This window comes from Strix aluco, chromosome 22, assembly GCF_031877795.1.
Source record: "Strix aluco isolate bStrAlu1 chromosome 22, bStrAlu1.hap1, whole genome shotgun sequence".
In the NCBI taxonomy this organism is placed as follows: Eukaryota; Metazoa; Chordata; class Aves; order Strigiformes; family Strigidae; genus Strix; species Strix aluco.
This window is the reverse complement of record NC_133952.1, coordinates 891,325-912,828: the sequence shown is the minus strand read 5'-3', so window position 1 is coordinate 912,828 and position 21,504 is coordinate 891,325. Positions and strand designations below refer to the sequence as shown.

Genomic DNA, 21,504 nt, shown 5'->3' with positions numbered 1-21,504 from the left:
CTGCAGAAATGAAATGGATTTCCAGAAAAAAAAAAAATAAAGCTCATCATTCATAAAGTGTTCATTTTCCACTCTGATCTGCAAAATGTCTCATTGTGACTTGGAAATGATGTGTAGGCAGGAGATACACTTTAACATGCGATGATTTTTGTGGAAATTTGCTCCAAAAGTCTTCCCCAGCAGCTCTGTTTTTCTGGCAGCGTTGTTGCATCCCCAGCGGTGCTGGGCCCCTTCTGCCGGTGGGTGCTGGCGCTTCCCCATCAGCGATGCCGCCACTGCACAGGCCTGCCCCATCCTGCCCGGTGCTGTGCGGAGCAGAGGCCGTTCCCTGGCTGGAGCAGGTAACGAAAGGGACTTGCTGGTTCCTGATGAAGAAGATGGCTGGCAGCGAGGCCCCAAATCTGCTCTCGGGCCTGGGTGAAGCTGTTGCAAAGTGGCGAGGTGGAGCGGCGAGGCTTTCCGCTGCGCGCTGGGGTGCAAGCACTGCGGACTCCGCTGGCTTCCAAATAAAGTCTGGGTAAAACCAGCTTCAAGAACAACACGTCGTCTGGGAGCGGTGACGTGCTTCCTGCAGGAGAAATGCGAGTCTGGACCCCTGAGATGGAAAAAATGGAGCTTGCTGGAGCGTGCGTGCCCTGACACGAGGGGATGGGGACGTGCTGGCGCAGGGACCGTGGCGAGGGGGGTTCCGTGGTTTCGTGGAATTTAGCTGCGACCTCGCAGGGACCAGCTGCTCCCATCCGTAAGGGGCTTTGGCTGTGCCTCCCTTTCTGCAGCACCCCGGGATGTTTGGGAGAATCTCCGTGTGATGCCGTGGGTTCTGGCCCTATAAATAGGAGACGTGGCTGCGTAATGCTGGCTTGCAAACTGCGTAAAGCCTCGTGTGGGAGGGCTGAGGCTCGTCGCTCAGCAGACAGCAGTTGAGGCTCCGTTCAGAGCGAACGGCGGTAATTGGTGTTGCCTCTTGGCTGCGTGTCATTCAGGTTGAAGATGTGGCAAGGTCGGGGGGAGCCCAGGTTTCCCCCCACGGGATTCGCCTGCCCGGCGAGCCGAGCCGCGGCTTCCTCGGGGACGCGTGCCGCTAATTGCTGCATCCCGCGTGCCTGACCCCAGCCCTGCTCCCGGGGCCTGCGATAGCATCTCCGCCTCTGTCTGCAGGACTCGAGTAATGAAGCGTCAGTTAATTGACATGGATTAGGACATCCACTTAAGTACCCACCGAAACGTGGGTGATTAATGCCGGGAGCCCAGGCCACGTGGCTGCAATTCCCGCCGGGAGCGCGGTCGGGCTCAGCCTCTCCCCTGCAGAAGCCGGGGCTCGGCTGAACCCGCAGCGCAGGGCGTTACGCAGGGAAAACGTTGCCATTTCAGATGCTGGCAAGAGTTATTTTTAAAAGAGCTCCTGAGAAGAATAAACTCATTTTCCACAAGTAGTTGCCTTTCATGGTCTTTCTTATTAACATTTCTCTGGGAAGGATGAGGATGAGTTACTCATCTTCTTGTTTCTTGACTTCATAAGAGGCTCTCTGCTCCTTTAGCATCCTCCGACGTGAAATATTCAGGACTTACTCAAAGTGACATATTCTCTGGCGAAATCAATTTTGCTAATTTTGATGGAGGAGGACGGAAACGTTTCGTATGGGCAGTTCCTTGGGGATGTTCTGCTCGGGCATCTGGTGGGAAGGGATATGATTCCATGTTCTTCCCTTTCATCCTTCCGGAGGTCCAGACCTGTGCGGCGCAAGGCTGCTGGCACACGGACCCTGCGTGGGGGAGACGCGATAAACTGCAGAGGTTTGCAAAAAGCAGCGAGGGATATGGGAGGTCTCCTGTCGCCACCAATCTGCCTGGCAGAGACCTCCATCCCTCCCTTGGAGATAATGCTCTGAAAAGTTTAATCTCTCCCGCAAAGGGGATTTTTTTTTTTTTTTTTTTTTGATGAGATGCAAAGCACAGCGATATGTGACTCACTGGTAATTAGGCTCCGGAGGGTGTGTGCCCACAAACAGCACAGTGTTTTCCAGGCGCCCAGAGTGCCTCTGGTGACTCATGTTCACCTTGATCCCACAGGATTTCACTCCCGCGGCTGCTGGAGCCTGCGAGGTGCCCGGGTGCTGTACACGTGGTGAGGTGGCCATGGCAGGGAGAACTGCTCCTCTTCATGGAAAAGAGATTGTTCAGTGCTAAAAGGAGATTTAAGCCTCTGTATGAAAGGATCAAGGGTCTTTGCCCCGGATTTCATTCTCCCTGCCTTTGCTTTCTATTTTGGCTTGGCTTTTTCTCCATCTTTTTGGGCCATTCTCTGTTCTCCATGAAGCATGTCAAGCTGTCAGCCTTCTCCAGCAGCAGGGTGTCCCCGCTGCGGGGCTGGGCAGAGCCCCAGTGCCCCGCTCGGGAGCTGGGGGGGCCGGGAGCTCCCTGGCACCGCGCCGGAGCCTCGGCCAGGCGATGCGATGCCCTGCGCTGTGCTCCCCTCCCTCGCACCCCAGCTCTTGTGCTTTTCCTTTCTCCAGGCTTTTCTATTGATGTTTCACACCTTCAAAGAGTGCTCTGCTGCTTCTATTTTTTTGTATTTCGTGCTCCATAAAAGCCATCTGTCTATTTGTCTGCTTTTAGAGGCTTTATTTCTCTTATCTTCTCCATTTCTGTAAGAGTTACTGGATCTTTTGAAACTCTTCACGCTTTCCCTGTGTTCGTTCCCGTCTATGGCTGCTGAGGGTTCAAGGCAGGGCCTCTGTGTCCCCGGGCTGCCGGGGACCTCCCGGGAGAAAGCCAGGGGCGGATCTCAGTTACTCCGGTGTGAATCGAGAGGAGCTCTACCAGGAGACCACAGGGAGGGAGCTCAGACCCGCGTCGCTTGGATTTCCCACGCGGACACCCAGCCCTCGCCGCGGGAAGGGGATAGCCAGGCCCTGTGCCGGTCGTCTGGGCGTTTCCAGCAGGGTCCATGCTTGTCTTCACTCCCAGGAAAGTGGAGCTTTTTGAGAGATCATCATTAAAAATCCCATTGGGAGATATTTTCTCCTTGGGTATTTTCCACAGTGGTGGTACCTCCCGTTGGTGCGGGTGTCTCGGCAGGCAGAGCGGTGGACTCCGATCACGGCTCCTGTGAAGCCGTATTGTTACAACAATGCAATGAACCTATTTTAATTATTTTGTTTTAAAGCTCATTAAGCTGCTACTTTATATGTACTGAGCTAACTTATCTTACTTTTTTAGATCAAAGCGTTTCCTAAACCATGACAGTACATTGTAATGACACGCTTGAGCACATTAATTTAGAAAATAAGATAAGTGCTGGGGTTATTTATCAGTGAGGCGGTGGTGTTAAAGGGCGGTGTAAGCAGTAGCTTGTACCATGGTCTTCTTCTCTGTAGGTCCCTTCAGAGCCCCAGGGCTGGGTTCAAATAGTCTCTGTCTCTCAAAATCACCGTGCCTTCGTGGATACAGGCTTTAGAGGAAAACCCATTGTTTTGTCCGAGGAGGAGGCCCAATCGTCCTGCAGAAACCTGCCTTTGCCCACAGACTGGTTATACGGGGGGCAGGTGTGTGGCAAAGGAAGAAAGTTCATGAGCAAAGCAGGGAAATGAGCAACTCCTTTGTTTGTGGCTGTGGGGGCAGCGCCCCTTCCTCTGTGAGCCCGTAGCGGGGAGCTGCTAAACCCAACTGCCGTCCTTATTTATTCTGTACAGCGTCAGGGATGATCTCTAAGCTCCCAGGTTTAGTGCCCCCACACGTATGTCGCTGTCCCTCCCCTTCAGCAGCACCAGTTTGGTGAAAGCGGGAGGTGTTCTCTGCTCCCGGGACCTCCTGGGTGGGTGTTAGCGAGTAAAGTCTTGGAAGTGATTTTGCGGTGCACGTGGGGTGGTGGGATACACGAGGAGGTTTAGATAGAAGCTAAAATAAGGGGGGAAAAAAACCCCAATTTCCCTAGGTCTGTGGGATTTTTTTAATATCCCCAAGAATGGAGCAGGAGGCTGTGACTCTTCGACAAGATTTTTGGTGGATTTGGAAATCTGCGAGAAACTTCCCAGCAAGTTGTGTCAGCACCGAAGCTCTTGCTGCTGCCTGAGCCCCAGCGCTGGTGCAGGCTTCGGGGGGGACGAGCGGGATAAGTCGGCGACAGGTGCAGGTTTGGGCTGGAAAAGCCAGCGCTCACAAACCCCCTTTATCCAGGCGGGACAAAGCCCCGAGTGTTATTTCCGACGGTTTGATGAAATGCCCCACTGTCCGGCCCTGCCACGCTTAAATGCGCGCAGTGTTTGCCGGCTGGGTTGGCTGCGCCGTGCCCGCCGGGGGGGATGCTTCAGCCCTACCCCGGGCTGCGGTGGCTGAGCCTGCAGCTGAGATGGTCCCCCCCCACCCCAGAGCAAGCACTTGGGGTGCTTTGTTGCCCGGCTGGGGCAGTTTGTTGCCCTGCCGGGGCGGGAGGCAGCGTGACTGCGGTGCAGGCAGCGCAGGCAGCGCAGGGCGGCTTGCCCAGGCCCTGCCTCGCAACGTCTGGCGGATGGAACCGCAGCCCGCTGAGTCTTCCCGGGGGAGCTAGACCGCGCCTGGAGCTCCTTCTGCCGGAGCAGCGGCGGGTGAATCACCGAGCGCCGAAATTTGCTGAAGACGTTTCTCTGTCTGAAGGCACACGCTGACTTCTGGGCTTCTCGCCCCCGGCGCTTTTCAAATCCTATCTGAAATAATCCCGCAAGACCGGGGAAAACACTCTGCAGCAGATGTTGTGCCCTTTTTAGAGCAAGTCGAACTAGGCTGGCAATCTTGGACGATGTTCGCCAGCTCTCTGCGTTCGCTGAGCTCTCGCACTCATCCTCAGGCCGGCTGCAGGCACTGAGCACCCCTTAGTCCTGTCAGCATCCTCCAAAGTCTTTGAAAATGGGAACTGAACTTGAAACCTGCGGTTAAAGGTTGGCTCGGCTTTGGCAGTGGCCAGGCACATGGAGCAAACCTGCTTTTGCCTTTGCAGGAATGCCACGTGCGCCTGTTCTCTCCGTTTTCTCCTTTATTCCTCTTTCCCGTGTTGCTCCGTGAGACCGTGCTGCTTCCCACGGCGTGGGATGTGCCGGAGGGGTCCCGCACCGGTGGGCTCCGGCACCAGCCCAGGGCTCCTGCGCTTGGAGCTTTGCCCTTTCTCTGCCTCCAGCGAAGGACGGGACCCGACGGTGAGAGCAGCCAGATCTGCTCTGTGACAGCCTTGGCAGGGGCTGCGCCTACCGCATCAGCATATTGGCGGTACCGCTGGGTATTAATTATGCCTTCCGCACTCGCGGCTATTCAGATGTTAAAATTGTTTATTTGCAGCTGGGTGAGCTCAAGACAGAGGCAGAAAAGCGAGCGGCTCCCCTCCGCCGTGGCCGCCCTCCTGCCCCCCGCTCCTCCGCGGGATGCGTCCCCCCAGGTGCAGGCAGGGACGGATCCGGCCGCCTCCATCTCGGCATTTCTGTCCTGGGGAGGACCCGCTGCTCCCCAGCCCTGGCCAACATCTTTTCGCCCCATTTTCCAGGGAAACGGGCACCGTCTGCCTGGCCGTGCAAGTGTGGTGGTGAGGGTTCAGCCTATTTCACCCTCTGCTGATTTCCCTCCGTGATAAATCCCATCCCCTCTGCCGTGGGAAGCGGTGTCGGTTTAATTACTTGTGGGGAGGAGGGGGAGAGCAGAGGAACTCCGGACTTGTTTTAAATATCACTTTTATTAGTAGGTAATCCTGAAGCTCAGTTCTGTAATATAGGTAGGTAGTGATGTGGCACATTTAATTTACCTGGGTGCTACTGTGTGTCAGCTTTTGTGCCTTAATTCCCAGTCCCGGCTTTAAAGAGCTTGGCAGCCATATTGTCGCAAATTTATAATTATCTTGGAAGAAGTCGTGGCTGCAGACGGCGCAGTGAATGGTACGTTCCCACTTCCCGCTGGGTCTGGGTTCGGAGCGACTTGTCCCGGAGCAAAACACGGCTTGGGAGAGAGGTGCTGGGGTCGGCGGTGCCCGTGGTCCCGATGCGGATCCGGGGTGCGGTGGGTGCTGTGCTGGGTGCCCTGCCGGGGTGCTCTGCGGGGTCTCCTGCGTAACTCACCACGTGCCTTTTGGCACCCGTCTGTGCCGCCCGTGCCCAGGAACGCGCAGCTTCCTTCCTCCCAGCCCTGCGAAGGGAGGTCCCGTGGCAGCCCGGTGGTGCTCTATTTCCATGGCGATGGCTGGTAGTGTCACAACAAAGGACATCGCTGCACTGCAGGGATCGTCACGCACGAAAGCGGGGCTGGAGAGGAGAGCGGCTGCGGCAGGCGCTGGGTCCGCAGTCCCCACCTCGGCGAGGACGCGCGATTGCGGGCCAAGTGTCTGCCACCGAAACTTTCCCCTCTTCCTCTTGCTCCAGCGTGAAAGTCACCCGCCAAGATGCAGCGGCCTCATTCTTTATCCGTACGAAGCCAGCGAGTTCCTGCACACACTCCCATGACGTGCCGCGCTCCGGACGCCTCTGTAGGACACGCAGCCGAGGACGCTTTTCCTAGAGCGTGGCACCCGCTTTCCTGCCAGGTCTTGCCTGGGACAAGCAAACATCGCCCCATCCCTCTGGCCACGGCTCCCGCTCGCGCTCTGGGCGTCTGCTGGAATATTTTTGTCTCTGTCTCACTTGGTGTTTGGAGATATGAAATGCTCAGAGTTCGTAAATCACCCCAACAAGGACATAACCTTGATTCCCTGTGCAATACCAATAGATTACCTAACAGGAGGCATGAAATGGAAGAATGGCTCCATTTGTATAACTCTGCATTAAAAATCAGCCTATTCGGCATTTAATGCTGCCTGTGAAGTGTCTGCACAGGCAGGAGAAAGCGGCCGGTGTTGGAGAGCACACAAGCACCTTATGAAAGGGACGCAAATAGGCACCTCTTGCCGGCGCTGCCCTGGGCTTCACGCTCCAGGGAGCCTTCTGAGGCTTCGGGGAAATGGGTGACGTGCAAACGGCTTGCAGGCTGCTGACAGGTTGTGTTTTGCCGTTTGTCAGAGCCGCTCGGTGACCATGATCCCAGCTAATTGCTCAGGCAGATGACCCAACTCGGGGATTTCTGGGGGTGCAGCGGTTGCCTGGTTTTGCAGCCACTGGATTAACCCGTGTCCTGCCCATGGCATTGGGGCTCACCAGTGGTGCCACCAACGGTCCCTGGGACTGGGGCAGAGGCGTTTCCCTCCTGCTCCGTGCACCTCCTCCCTCCAGCCATGCGGGATGTTCCTGCTTTCCCTTCCCACACACATGCAAGTGGCAGCGGCTGATTTCCAAGGCAGCCCCCCGAAGCGGCGCTGGGCTCCGCAGCCTTCAGAGCTGTGGGAATTAAAAACCTGGGCATGGTGGCGAGGTGGGAACTTCTCTGGAAGCTCTGGCTCTCGCCCAGCGTGGCAGAGTGTGCTCAAGAAGCAGCGTGGCCCAAGGGTGAGGTGGCACCAAGCCAAGGACAGGCCCTGGGGTGCTGCCAGCCCTGGGCTCAATGTGGGGTCTCCCCTCCCCTCGTGCTGCCGGACCCCAGTGCTCCCACAGTCGTCTCTGCCCTGGGGGTGCTCAGGCCAGCTGCCTCCGTGGATAGAAACGCAAACTAACGTGTGTGGAGGGCGGCGGAAGAGGGGTTTTATTCCATTTGTCCTGCCTGCTCTCATCTTTTCTGTCCCAGCTCCCGTGCTGTACTGCTCCGCCAGCACGTGCAGCTCCGTCGCTTCACGAGCACTAAGCGCCCCGCGACGCTCCTCACTGATCAGGAAACGTCGCGCGTTGCTGCGGAGAGCGCGGCGAAGCCCCCGCGCCTGCCTCGGGGCTGCAGCGCGTCGCAGGGCGAAGGGCCCGGCTGATGGCCCGGGGCAGCGGGTTTGGGTTTGTGGCCGGGACGCAGGTCAAGGGGGGGCTGGGGGCTGCCGTTCCCCACTCCACGTGTTTGTAAAATAATTCCAGGACAGAGATGAACTTGTGTTTTCAGCTCTGCCACAATCCCAGATCCCTGATTACTAAAACATTCCTCTTGCGTGCTCCTCAAAGCGCTCGGGGGCTGCTGGCTGCACGTGAAGCTTCGTCGCGGTGGGAGGGATTCGGTCGTCGCGGCTTTCCCGGTGGGGAAAGAGCCGAAGGCTGCGGGGCTGCTGGCGCGGGGGTGGCGAGGCCGGAGGAGCCGGGCGGCATCACCGCGCCAGCCCTGGCAGCCTCCTCCCGCCCAGCGAAGAGCGCAGCGAGATCGCGTCCTCTGGCCTCCTTGAAATTAATATCTCTGTTAAGTGCCAACTTGCCTCCTCTTCAAAGCAAACGGCTGCATCAGAAAGGATTTGAGTCGGGTTTTTTGTACTGTGGAGGGTTCTGAAACACGTCGCGTGCGGCGGGAGGGCTGCGACGGCTCCGTCTGAAACACCTTCAGCCCCACAACGCCATCGCCTTTAAACTGGAGATTGGCTCGGTTGGGCTCAGCAAAGCAACCCTGCAGCGCTTAATGTGCGTGAGCCCTCTAATTATCTGAGTAGTTTCCTTGAAAACTGCTCTTGCACTTCTCACAAAGTGCAGGTAAATATTTGTGGCAGTTTCCCTTACGGTGTGAGGACACGGCCGCCTCTCCATCCATTAAGCCGCGGGAGCGGATTTGTGGTTCGTGGGAGCAAAGGCTTTGGATGAGGAGATTTCGGATGAAGAAGGGATTTCATCTTCTCAAATATCTCCACTGCTCGTTTCTTTTTTTAACCCAATTTCAGAGTTTTGTTGAATTTTTCGTTGAGTTTGAGAATCATTTTGGGACAACGTTCCCATTCACCTCCAAGATGGGAAAAGGAATAAGATGAAAATTGCCCACTCTCCTCATATCTCTTTGCAAGGGAAAAAAAGGTGGTGTTTTTGTGTGTGTTTATGGGGAGAATCATTAATTTAAAATCCTGATTTGAGAGGGTTCAGCACAGTCGCAGCCCTGCCTGCCCCATCCCCGAACCAAGGCAGATGGGTGCCATGTGCACAGCCAGCCCCTTTCTCCCCTTCCTTACGACGGGACCCCTCTGTGGGTGCCACGGGTGAGTTACTCCCTGCACCAAGAGCCGTGGAGGTTCCTCTCACCTCTGCTTGCCGGCCGGGGGGATGTGGCTCATGCGGTTGGAGGAGGGTTTGTGCCATTTGATGTCTCAGCAAAGCTCAAACGTCCGAGCAGGCTCCGAGCAGGGTGACTTGCTGCTCACGCCTCCCGAGAGCCGAGGGATGCTCCCTGCCTGTTCTGGCGATGGGGAGGTGTGGGGGTCCCATGTCAGGAGGGGCAGCCCGTGTCTGTGGGCCAGCCCGGGTGGTTTGGGGGCGAGCGCGAGGCGGCAGGACCTCAGGGTGGGATGTGGACCTGCTCCCTGGGCTGCCTTTGGGACGCATCTCTCTCGCTGCCAGCTTGGGCAGGGTGCTCGAGTGGGGCTGGGGGAGCAGGAGGAGTGGTGGGGGGAGGGAAGGAGGGGTCCTGCGGTGGAGCCTGGGGCCCCGGCCACCGCCGGCCCCGCCACGCACTGCCGCATCCCCGCCGCCGCGCCGAGCACATCGCGCTGCGTTGCCTAGACAACGGCAACTCCTACACGCTGCTATTTATTCTGAAGGACACTTGCTCTTATCTGTTGTTGCAAAGCCCTCAAAAGATTGCATGCCACGCAAAATTCCTCCGAGGTAACCGGACTCGCCGCTCCCGTCCCAGAAGCCACCTCCTGGGGACGTGCCAGCCACGGGGGGTTGGCCGGGAGGACTCTCCTTGGGTGACAGCCCCGTGGCTGGCATCGCTCGAAGGCAGGAGGGTGACCCACACTGTCCGTGGGGCAGGACAGGGTGCTGCCCCCTCTGAGCCTTGGGCGTCCCCCACCGTGTCCCTCCCCAGAGGCTGTGGCCTGGGGAGTGGTGCCAGGAGCAAGGGACACCCAGGTGTCACCCGTTGCTGCCTGGCTGCGCTTGGGCACGAGTTTCTGGCCTGACCCGCGTGAAGCCGGGGGGTTGTACGTGGCATTGTCCCACGTGTCCTCCTGGTGCTGTGGGGAGCGGCGCCGCCAGCTCGGGTCTGCCGTCACTGCAGCTTCAGAATGTCACGAGCACGCGGGAGGAAATGGGAAGAGGGGAAAAAAAATCTGGTTTTCCTGCAAGCTGCCAATCCCAAGTACCGAGGACTGGCATTTTGTCTTTCAGAAGCTTCCACACAGCAGCTGGGGTTTAGCGAGCACCAAGTTTGGGCTGGGTGCATATTCCCTCGCCTCGTTAGGTGGCTGTTAATGAACGTGCCCGATGCGGGGGGCTTGCTCGGGTAGAGAGGTGATACCTGGGGTGAGCATAGCACCAGGGGGTGCCCAGCACCTCTCATTCCTCTCAAGGAGACATTTCAGGTGGCATTAGGGAGTCAGGCAGAGGCTGGAATCGAGCCTGACGTGTCACGGGAGTGAATGCGAGCGCCGCGAAGGTGAATCCGTGGGGGATGCTCTCGCTAGAAGCCCGAGCTCCTGACTCCTCGCCGGTGCACAGCACGTGGGAGACACTCGTCGTGCTGCCCCCCCCGGCACTGCCACCGCTCTGCCGGCCTCTAAAAAAAAACACCTCACCAACAACATTTTGGGTGGTTTGTGGTTTTTTGAGCCTTGAAATCCTTCCTCCCCCAGCCTGAACTATTTTGGTTTATGTTGTCTGTTTCTGGCTCTTCCCTTTCTCCTTCTGCGCTCTTTCCCTGCGTCACCTTATTCCTCCCCAAAATAAATGCTGTTACGCTTTGAAAAAATACCCAATTAGGGAAAAAAAAAGAGATCCTCTGAGCAGAAAAAGACTGTGCCTGAGAGTATCCAGGTCAGCTCCTTTAGCTTCATTTGCTCACGCGTGGAGGGAGTGTACAAATGCTTCTGTCAACCAGATGCACATTTTGTAGTGCTACCAAGGACTTTACGGGGCGCAGCGCTGCGGAGGATTAGTCTATTTAGCCATATAAAGCTCTCATTAACTCCTGCTGAGTTCGACAAAAGTCTTCCTTGTGTAAAAGCTGAATAAAGTGGAGTAAAGATTTTTGGGCTTTGGCCTAATGGTTTCTTTCCTGGAGGGAAAAAAAAAAAAAACAAACAAGAAAAATTTGTGTATCAGGCATTATCTTACCGTGAAACACTTTGCACGGGGTAGCATCTTAGGAGGAGACGAGAGTGAAGCGGAACCTCGCAAGGTGTGGTGCCGCTGAGGAAGGGAAGGGCTTTGATGTGACATGACATGACATGATGGTGGCACGTTACATCAAAGCAGAATTGTAAATACCGAGCCTGCCAACAGTTCGGCATGACTTCCAGCTCTGCTGTGAAAGAGCGAGAAGTGAGAGGGGCTGCTCGTCCTTCCTGCTGGGGCAGGGGCTTTGCCGAGGCGGCGCATCCCGGTGCCGCGGGGCCGCATTCGGCACCGGGCGCCATCTCCTGCTGCGGCGTGGGCGACCGCTGTGACAGGTCACACGTGCCCACGCAAGAGTCCACGTCCGCTTTGCTTCAGCTCGTTGAGGGGTTAATGCCGCGGCCCTCCGCGAGCTCCTTGTACCCTGGCTCAGGGCTCACCCATACGGCAGCTGCCGATGCTCCACTTGTCTGTCTGCTTTAGATTATTCATCTAAAAGGGCTGAGGTTGGGCAACGCAGGCGCTGGCTGGTTCCTCAGGGCCCTCCATGGTAAAATCCATCCTCGAGTCACTCGCGGCGTTCACAGACCGACTGAGAAGTGGCAAAGCCACGGTTTTGGATGGGGGCCCTCGATCCGCCTTGTTCCTGGGGGTGGGTTTGGGGGCTGCAATGCCATTTCAGGGGTCTCTGGGTGGGGTGCGGGGGGAGGCTGATGGCACAGCTTTCCCGCGCTGCCGGGGGCTGCCTTGGGTGGCCGGGTGGGGGGAGCCGGGGCGCACCGTGCCGGGGGGGAGCGTGGGGTGGCTCCCCTGCCTTCCTAACACGGTTGCTGTCTGTCCACAGGTCAGGTTGCCCGCTTGGAAGCCATGCTTGGATTTTAATAGCCATGTTCCACCTAGCCATGGACCTTGCCAGCTGCCAGCCGCCAGCCAGCGGTGCTGGGGAGAGGCTCTCGCCGCGGCCACCGCTCCGGCACAGACTGTCCCGCGGCTCGCTGTGGGGTGCGGGAAGCGGCGAGGAGCTGCGACGCCCCGGACCCCCTTGGACCTGCACCCCCGCGTCCCCCCCGCAGAGACCCCGCTCCCACCGGCCTCCCCCCACGCCGGCCCCGCTGCCTGCTGGCCACCCCCCGCACCGGCACCGCTCCCGGAGGGGTCGGCGGCAACTGCGCGGGCGCGGCTTCGCCCCCCGGGACGGGCAGACCACGATGATGCCTGAGGTCATCATCTGGGGCCCCACGGGCGAGGAGGACTCCCTGGAGAGCAGCACGCTGCCCGGCGCCTTCACCACCGCCGCCACCACCACCACCACCACCACAACCACCACCACCACCGCCGCCGCCACCGCCGCCGCCACGCCGCCCCGTGCACCCCCCAGCACCCTGGCTCCCGCGCCCGGCGGGGACGTGCCCCGTGGCAGCCCCGGCCGCACCAGCACCGCCGAGCCAGCCGCCGGCCACAGCAGCGGCGGCAAGGATGCTCGCCCGCCCCGTGGGCTGGGAGACAGCACAGGTAGGGTCTGCCGGGGGCCATGGCGGGTAAACTGGGAGGACTGGGAGGTCCTGGGGCGGAGGGGTCACTGTGACACAAGTTCCCTGGTGGCAGCGCTGCCCAGGACAGAAATAAGTGTATGGTGTTAAACAAGAGCACTCAGGAGGGAAGTAGCAGCTCTGATTCATGGCTTTTATCCGAAGTGTTTTCCAGTAGCTTGCTGTGTTTTTCCCATTAGCGGAATCCATCCCCAGCCCATCTCCCGTAATCGTGTTCAGCGCGGCGCTCGGGCACGGCGACGCGTTCCCCCAGCGCTGTCTGCTGCGTGGACATGGATGGGAAAGCTGCTTCCCATTTATTTCAAATTATATTTGTTATTGCCAGTATTAAACTGTGGGACGCCGTTGTTTAGTTTACAGAATTTATTCACTGTGCATCGACTGCTTTTAGCCCACAGTGATTTTCTAGTCGAATCGAAAAAGAATTTTATGGCCTAATCTTAATCCCAATTAATTTATCTAGCCTGCCCTGCTTGGCAGAAAGAGACAAGTGAACCATAGTGTTGTTCCTGACTTAGAGGAGTTATTTATAGCAGTGAAAAAACTCCCAGCCTACACACCTTTTAAAAAAACGCTGGAATCGGTTGGATAAATTAGTGAGGGAGCGTTGATAACGACTGCTGGCGTGAGCTGCTCTCTGCGTGACACGCGTGACGAGATCCTCGGCCTCATCTCCCCGGACTGGCTCCAGTTGGCGCCTCCGGCCTCGGCGGCATCGTCCGCTGCGGGCGCGCGGGGTCCGGTGGGCTCGTTGCCGGCTCCATTTGCAGCACGTGCAGCGTTTTGGAGTCGGTGGCCTCGTTTAGGCGAGGACAAGCCGGTGGTGCTGCTGTGTGCCTGCCCGTACCACCTGCCTGTACCGCCTGCCCATACCGCCTGCCCATACCACCTGCCCGTGCTGCCTGCCCATACCGCCTGCCCATACCGCCTGCCCGTACCGCCTGCCCACACAGCCTGCCTGCCGGTGCTGCCGCTGCCCTCCCTGGCCCGCAGACCACCAGCTCCAAGCCTCCGTGTCCCGGCAGCCTCCCCTGGGGCCGGCTGCTTTAATCTGCCGCCTCTTAGCTCTCATTAAAGGCTTTTTCTGTGATCGGAGTTTTTGCTAATTAACTTACTTTTTGCCGCGTGGTGAATACAATAAACTCCTTCCTGGGGCTGAAGGACCTTTTTAAGCTCAGCCTGTCCACCCTAAATAGAAAAGCGCCCGAGCTCTGGGTCTGCTTTTCCTCCCGCCGCCAGGGCTGAGCGCCCAGGAGGGCCCCAGCAGGCTCCCGGTGGGGAACACTGAGCCCCGCCGTGCCTCGGGGCGACCGTTTTGGGAGCCAGTGGCCAACGCCACCGTCTCGAAGCACCGGCCGTGCCGCTGCCAGTTCTGCTGGCGACACGCCTGTGCGAGGCTGTGCATTTTTCAAGCCCTGCTCCTCTCTGTTATATAAGCTTTAGCGGCTGGAAGTGTTTGTTCTCTGCTGGGAAAAACATATGGCTACAAATTAGGATTAGGTAACTCATCTGTACTTTTTATTTGCCTCAGCGAGCATCGCAAATCCCCGTCCCGCAAGGCACCGCACGGCGCGATAGGAGCCCGAGGCGGGCGGGCGGGCGAGGAGGGATGCTGCTCTCGCAGGGAGGGATGCTGCTCTCGCAGCTTGCGGTCCTTCAGCTCTCTCCAGCAGCAGCCGGGGGGTTGGGGGGGCCCCACTTGCAGCACCTGACGGAGCTGGGGCCACCCCAGGAGCCAGCAGAGCCACCTCAGGGCTCCCGCATCCAAGGGGCCCCCACGGTCCTGTCGGAGCGGGTGCTGCTGAGGGTGCTGCATCCCTGCATGTCCCCCCTGCACCCTGCCCTTGCTCCTGGGTGCTTGGTGATGTTGGGGGGAACAGGGAGGTCCTTGGGGCTCACGTGGGGAGGGGGCACCTCAGCGAAGGCAGCAGCACTCACTTAGAGGAGCAGGTGAAGCCGTCCTGCTTGGTTAGATCTTCCGCTCGCCCTGCTCCTCCTCACTGGAGAGCGAGAGAAAAAACAGAAACAACATCTCTCCGTGACTCACTAGCAGCAAAAACAAGCTTAAAAAAATTCCCCTGGAATAGCAAATATTCCACTTGTAGGTAGGAGAAAAGGCAGGAGAGGGATGACTTGCAGTGTCCGTAAAGAAAGGGGCTCTGGGCTGCTCGGGGTGACCCCCAGCCCCAGTGCCGTTGTCCCGGTGCCACCCCGGCACCCTCGGCGCCTGGCAGAGCGCTGGTGGCACTCAGATGGGGACGCAATATGTTCACCCAGGCGGAGTTTATGCTTATGCTTTTCAAAAATGTGCTTCCTTTTTTGGGGACTGTCATAATCGTTTTATGGCGGAACACAGAAAGAGAGAAATAATTAAAATTCCAGCGTGCTGCAGGACGCAAGGGCCGTAAGGAGCTTTCGGCGGGGCGGCCACGCTGGTGCTCTCCGCGCAGGCTGGGCTCCGCCACCGAGGCAGAGCATCCTCCTGTACTGTGGGCTCAGCCAAAAAAAAGAAGAAAAGAGAAGAATGAATCAGAGGCTGTCAGTGAAGGCATGAATTGCACTTGCTGGGTTGTCTGAGGCTGTCCTTTCAGTATTATTAGAATAAAGCCGTCTTTAATTAAACCTTTAAGTGCTTTATAAGGCAGAAGACTTTATGTGCCGTCTGCTGCTCTTAATGGTGGTTGGATTGCTGGTGCGCAACAAGTTTGGCATCGTGGTCTGCGAGCGGTGTGCTCGTGAAGGAGCTGGGGCTGAGGGGCACCCCCTCCCCAGGGCCAGGGCAGAGGTGGGGGCCGGGTTTGTGGGCCCGGGTGCTCCTAGGTGGGGGTAAGGAGCTGTGTGGGTGCTAGTGTGGGCACCTGCCGTGCCGGCAGCCGGAGCCCAGCTCATGGCGTGCCCCAGCCCACCCTCTGCTCCCTCCCCGCTGCTGGCCGGGAGCGTATTGGGAATAAATAATAATAATAGAGATATTTGCTTCCCCGCCAGGAGCTGACCGTGCCTTCAAAAAGAGGGTGCAGGAGAGGGGGCACTGGATGCAAGGAGATAGCGGATGCGACAGGCTTCAAAGGAATTAATTAAAGATAAAATGTGTTTAAAAGAAAACCCTGGGCGGTTGGGATGGAGCCGCCTCTTTGATCCGCCGTGCGAAGGCGTGGGGAGCCGGCGGCCGGAGGGGAGGCGAGGGGGCTGGACGGCATCTCCGGGGCCGGCACCCGCCGGTCGCCTTTCCCGGGAGGTTCCCGAAGGATCCTGCGTAAGGCCGTGCATCCGCTGCAGTTTTCCTCGAGGCTGGAGGATGCTGGCTGAAGCAAGAACCGAGCGTGGCTGTGAGCTGAGCTCTCTCTGGCGAGGGAGAAGGGACTCTCTGCTCCCCGGGATTAGCAGATGTCGTGCGTGTGTGTGTGTGCCTTCACCCACGTGTGGCTAAATGAGCCAGAAACTCTCCTCTGCTGCTCTCAGAAGTATTTATTGCTTGGTGATATTTGCTGTAACACCTGAGAAGATAAGTCCCAGTGTCTTTAACATAAGCCTCTAGGATCTTTGTTCTTGGCAAGAATATTTCACAGCAGCGGCAGCAGCAGCAGGATGTTCTCCTCCTTTCATCAGTCCAACCCAAAATACCAGGAGGTTTCCAGGAACCTTAGTGTGGGGTTTTTTTTTCGCTGAAGAGCTGCATTTTCACTTCAGGATGACTAATGCTCACTGGGCTGGGTTTTGGAGCCAGTCGCCCTGATTTGCCAGGTGGAAAACCAAGGGGCTTTGCCTGCCCAAACTCTGCTTTGAAGGCAGGAGGGGTGTTAAGAGGAGCGGACCCCAGGCAGTTTCCCGGCGCAGCGGGTCAGGCAGCAGATGAACCGGCTTTGCACCGCAACAGGGTTTTCCAAGAAGACTCCTGCCATATCTCCTCCCTTGTATCTAACCCTCATGGTTTTTGTAAATTACTTTTCTTACAAGCTATTAAACAGCAGCAGGGTTGGTGTTACGGCAAAGTCTGACTGATCCCCCTGGGAAAGGCCGTTGGTGGCTGTGATTGCTGCAGAGCGGCCGCACAACGCTCCTGATTGAATTTTTCTGTCCGAAAGCAGCTTTATGGGCTGGATGAGGCTTTCAGGGATCAGATGCGTTTTCTGATGGCTGGGGAAGCTGTAACGCCTCTGGAGCCCAGCCGGATGCTCAGGAGGAGGCAGAGGCATCCCCGTGCCCAGGGCGTGCGAGACCAGAGGAAGGAGACTCGTGGCAGGGATGAGGATGGGGTGCTGAGCCCTGCCAGAAGACCTCACTTCGGAGAGAGCCCCTCCTCGGGCAGCCGCCGGCATCGCCATCCCCGCGTCTGGAGGCAGCGGGGGATGATGCCCGAAGCGGGCAGCCAGCCAACTGCCGGGCTCCCGTGCCTGACTGACTGGGTTTGAGCAGTGGATCCTCTCCGGTGGTTGCTGTCTTTGCCGCTCCACTGCCCGGCGGTGCGGTACCGGCTGCTCAGCTGCTGCAGAGCCCATCAGCTCGGCCCTTCCCCGTTCGGGGCTCGTGCGGCTCTACCAGTTGCATTTTGCCTGCTGGGATGCCGGCAGGGAGCCGGGCCGGGCGCCGTGGACAGTTGCTGAGCCGCCCGAGAGGAATCCTTCGCTGGTAGAGCTGTGGCAGGCAGGACTGGCGTGCCCCTCGGGCTGGGGGATGCAGCGTGTCCGGCTGCCCGACACGGTGCTGTGCCGAGCTGAGCGCGGGGCAGGCGGAGGTAGCAGCAGCAGCAGCGGCGGTTGTTGGCTTCTGCGTGGGCTGTGATGCTCACCGTGGAAATTGCTTAGAAGGTTATTTTGGCCGGGAACAATTGCCACGGTGCTGATTCCCTTTCCCTCTCTATAAGCACTTAAGCTGCTCGCAGGAGCCAGTTTCTTTTTCATGATTGTTGCTGGGGCCCGTTTGGGATGGTCCCTCCGTGGTTAGACGCGATGCTTTGATCGAGGGGCGAGCAGGAGATGCGTTAGGGCCTGACGGTGCATGTGGAAATCCTGCTGCAGTCCAGGGCTTGCCTCTGCGCCTCAACCCTCCCTGCTCCTGGCCACGTGCTGGCAGACCCAGCCCTGCCTTATTGAGGAGATTTACCCTCTTGCAGCATTTCAGGTCAAACTGGGAGATGTGGGAAGTCTGAGGCAGAGCGGGGAGAAAGAAACAAGGAAACAACCTGCGCGGCACGTGTGCGCGAAGGGGCTTGGGTGCTTGGTCACAGCCCTCCTGGCTGGGGCATAGCAGGTACTCAGAGCATCTGTTGTTTTCCTACCACTAATGGTAACTCAAGATTATACTCTGCAAAATGAAACAGAGCTGTTTTTCCCTTTTTTAATTTTATGCAGCTTAGAGGCCTTGACAAGGGTCTTCAAAGAGTTGCGGCTCGTAGCTGTTTTTATTGGGAAAATGAAAAATATGGTCTTCCTAACCAGAGCTGTTGAAATAAAGGCCTTGGGGGATAGAGGTTCTCTTTGTTTTTAATTAAGAGCTTATATCTCCTGTTCGTTGCCATTGCACACTTCTGCAGTAGCAAGACATTAGTCTCAAATGGATTTTCTCATGGAATTAATTCTGTTGATGCAGAGCTGTCTGGGAGCCATTTCAAAAGGTGGCCAGAAAGGCCAGAACTCAGCACTTTCATCTCGGTGGCAAATATATGGTCTTTAGAATAACATATTAAAAAAGCCCTGGCCATTTGCTTGCTTTGACAAGGTTTTTCCCTGGACTTGGGAAATTTGGACTTGTGCATTTTGCGGGTTGATGCATGGCTGCTGCCCGTGGGGATGCTGAGGCTGGGTCTCCCACCGCCAGAGGGGACGAGAAGTCCCCGGTGAGAGCAGAGTGCGCTCGGACAGCACAGAAAAACCCAGAAATATTTCAGCATTTCCAAGGGTTCAAAGAGCGCCTTTGAAGAGCTTTGCCTCCTGGCAGGCGACACATTAAATTCTGCTGCACTAGCAGAAGCGCAGGGGTTTGGACACACTTTCAATTCCATTAAATACTTCTCCTGTAATTACCCCCGAGTTAAATGGTCACTGCGTCAAATTGCCTAGTAAAAGCCTTGTAAGAGGGAACCGCTCGCAGTCCCCTCGCAGAGACGAGGCGTTTGGAGCTGCCGCGGCGGGGCGGGATGGGGCGGCAGCTCGCCGGGTGTCCCTCCCCCATCTCCCGCCAGCCTCTGCCCTTCCTGCAGCTTGGCTCGTCCTGGTTATCAACCCGTAATTAAGTGACTGCCGGGTTCTGTAAGTCGCTGGGATCGGAGCTTTTCCGTTGGAAATGTTTGCCACGGAGATGGGCAAACAAAACTGAGGCACCGTAATTCCCGCTTGCAGGTTCTTTCCTGCAGTCTGCCCCGCGTTCTGGGGGCGCAGGCTTTCGCTGTGAGTTACGTGCGTGCCAGGAGGCTTTCCTGTGCCGGAGGAGGAGGGTAATTTTGCTTTATGAGCTATTGATTTTATCCTCCAGGTCCCTTTCCTCCAGATGGATTGGGCTCCTAGGGCCGTGTTTAAAATAATGCTTTGCTCTTCGCGGCCATCTCTCCCTTTCATCTCTCCTCACCCCCAGGTGGAGTGTGTCCCTCACGGGATGTTCCCCTCTCCCAGGATGCCCCATCCATTAACTCCTGCTCTTGCAGCCTGGATGTTTCTGTTTGATTTTGCTCTGTACAGTTCCAGATGTTTCTTTGAAGGCCTAGAGGAAAGGATTTGATGTATTTGCAAAGACTAAAGACCTACTGGTCTTTATTGCAGTGGGTATCGCTATAGGGCTTCCCAGGAAATCATCCCAGTTACCCAGCAGGTCCCTTTCCCTTTTCTGTCCCTGCTGTGGTTAATGCTGTTGGGAAAAACATCCCCGTCCCTTGAAATCCCCCTGGGCTCTGGTGCAGAATTAATATGCGATGCAAAGGAACTTTCTTCTATGCTGGTACATATGGCGACTTATGTATGTGATGGAGTCTAAAATTATCCAGCCCTTCTTAAAATCCATGTGTCCTGCTCCAAAGAGCTGCCATCCTTCCCAGTGCTCAGCCACCTGCAATCTGTTCTGCCTGCGCGTTTCCCATTATGTAAGCACAAGGATTAATTGCATCGTTAGGTTCTCCCGTGTCCCTGCCGCCTCTGCCTCGGCTCCCATCTTTGCAGAAGGTCTCATTTCCGATGCTGCTTCTGTTTTCAAAGGAATCAGGCACTGGGCTGTTTTTATTTTATTTTTAGAGCCTTTCCTTTTATCTTTTTCGGCAGTGTCCCACTGGGAGCTGCTCCAAGATTGCCGCGAAGGCTGCGGCCGGGCTGCTGCCGGGGTGGGCGTCGCTCCTGACCCGGCACGCGGGAGCCGGGAGCTGCCGGCTGCGCTCCTTGGCTCCGTCGGGACACGGCTCCCTTCGCGACCGTCCTCCGGGGACCCGAAGCGCGGGGCCAGAAGTCTTTCATCCGCGCCTCGCCTTCGGCCCGTGGGATGCTGGCGGGAGGTGGGAAGCCCCGCCGGCGTTTTCCCTGTGAATCCCCTCGGGAAACAAAAGCCGGAGGCAGAGCAGCCGAGGAGCAAATAATTTGGCTGTGGGGGGAGGATGACTCTGGCAGCCCATGCAGCTCTGGGCTCGGCAGCTCCGGGTGTCCCCACGGGTGTTGGCCGTCGGTTTGGAGCCCCCCAGCCTGCAGAGCCGCAGATGGGTCCTGCGAGGCCGTGCCAGGTCTCCTCCTTGAGGGCACGAAGCCCAGTGGCTGCTCCCTGGCGTCGGACCCCTCTGGAGCTGGAGCTGGTGCGGAGGAAGCGGGTGACGGGTCCTCGCCATCCTCTGCCACCACCGTCCCCAGCCCTCGCGTTCACTTCCCCTGACCCTCTCTTTGTTCTGGCAGCTGCTCGCGCCAGCCGTTCTCTGGAGGAGCCTTGTCACAGCGTGTTTGAACCAATTGAAGTGTAATTGGGAGTAAATGGAGGAAATGGGTCATTTGCAAAATAGGTGCTTGAGTCGAGGGAGAAAAATAACCCTGACGCATCCCATCCCGCTGTGCTCGGCTTCACCAGGGCGCGGGGGCTGGCGAGCAGCCATGCGTCTGTCTGTCCCATGGCTCCTCAGGGAGGGAGCGTGCGGCTTGCAGCCTGGGGAGCAGGGAGGAACCCCAAAGCACCCGGGTTTTCCAGCTTTCTGCACCTCCCTGCGTTTCGGTGGGCTCTTGCCTTCAGCCGGCCCAGCGCTGGGACCATGCCAGGATCAGAAGAGCTGCTGTTTCAGAAGTGTTGGCCTTTGGGAAGTTATTTCTCCTCGGTTGTGCTTCTAGAAAACTCCTTCCCAGTGATCTCCGTGGCGTGGCTGACATCTGCCACTCCAGACCACGTCCTGTCCTTAAAAGCAGTCAGGATCCCTGCTCTTCCCTCCAGCTCTTCTCCCAGATCTCCCCCATAGCGTATCGGCTGGCAAAGCGGGATGAGCGCTGGACGATGCCGGGTGCATGCTTCCTTCCCGAAAGCCCGCTGCTTTTATTGTGGTGGTGAGAGCTTTGCTCTGCAAGAGCTTTGTGGTCGCCGGGGCGGGTGCCAGGCCATCACTCCGCTGCCCTCCACGCCCGGCCTTCCCGAGCAACTCCCTCCCCGCCACGCCAGCTCCTCGCGAGCGATCGCTCTGGCACTTGGGTGTGTTTTGGTGAATCAGACTTGCCAAAGGTGACCTTGGGTTTATTATATTAAACTGTCAAGACTCACGTTTCTGAGCGTTTTAATTTACGCCCAGGACGCGTCCTGGCGGCAAAGTCCACAGCTTTTGCGCAGCTTTTCTCCTGCTCTTCCCCAGGCCAGGCGTGTTTTCAATCGTGTTTCTGGGAGATTAGTGGTTTTTGGAGGTGTGT

At 57.6% G+C, this 21,504-nt stretch overlaps 1 protein-coding gene across 2 annotated transcripts in view; it reads left to right on the top strand.

Annotated features, from left to right (window-relative positions):
• The window catches only part of AJAP1 (adherens junctions associated protein 1), a 44,376-nt gene that overhangs the window by 4,972 nt on the left and 17,900 nt on the right, over positions 1-21,504 (top strand). For both annotated transcript variants that reach the window (XM_074848234.1, XM_074848236.1), the window contains exon 2: positions 11,953-12,620. In XM_074848234.1, coding sequence (XP_074704335.1) covers positions 11,953-12,620 — 668 coding nt within the window. The remainder of the gene's footprint in view (positions 1-11,952; positions 12,621-21,504) is intronic.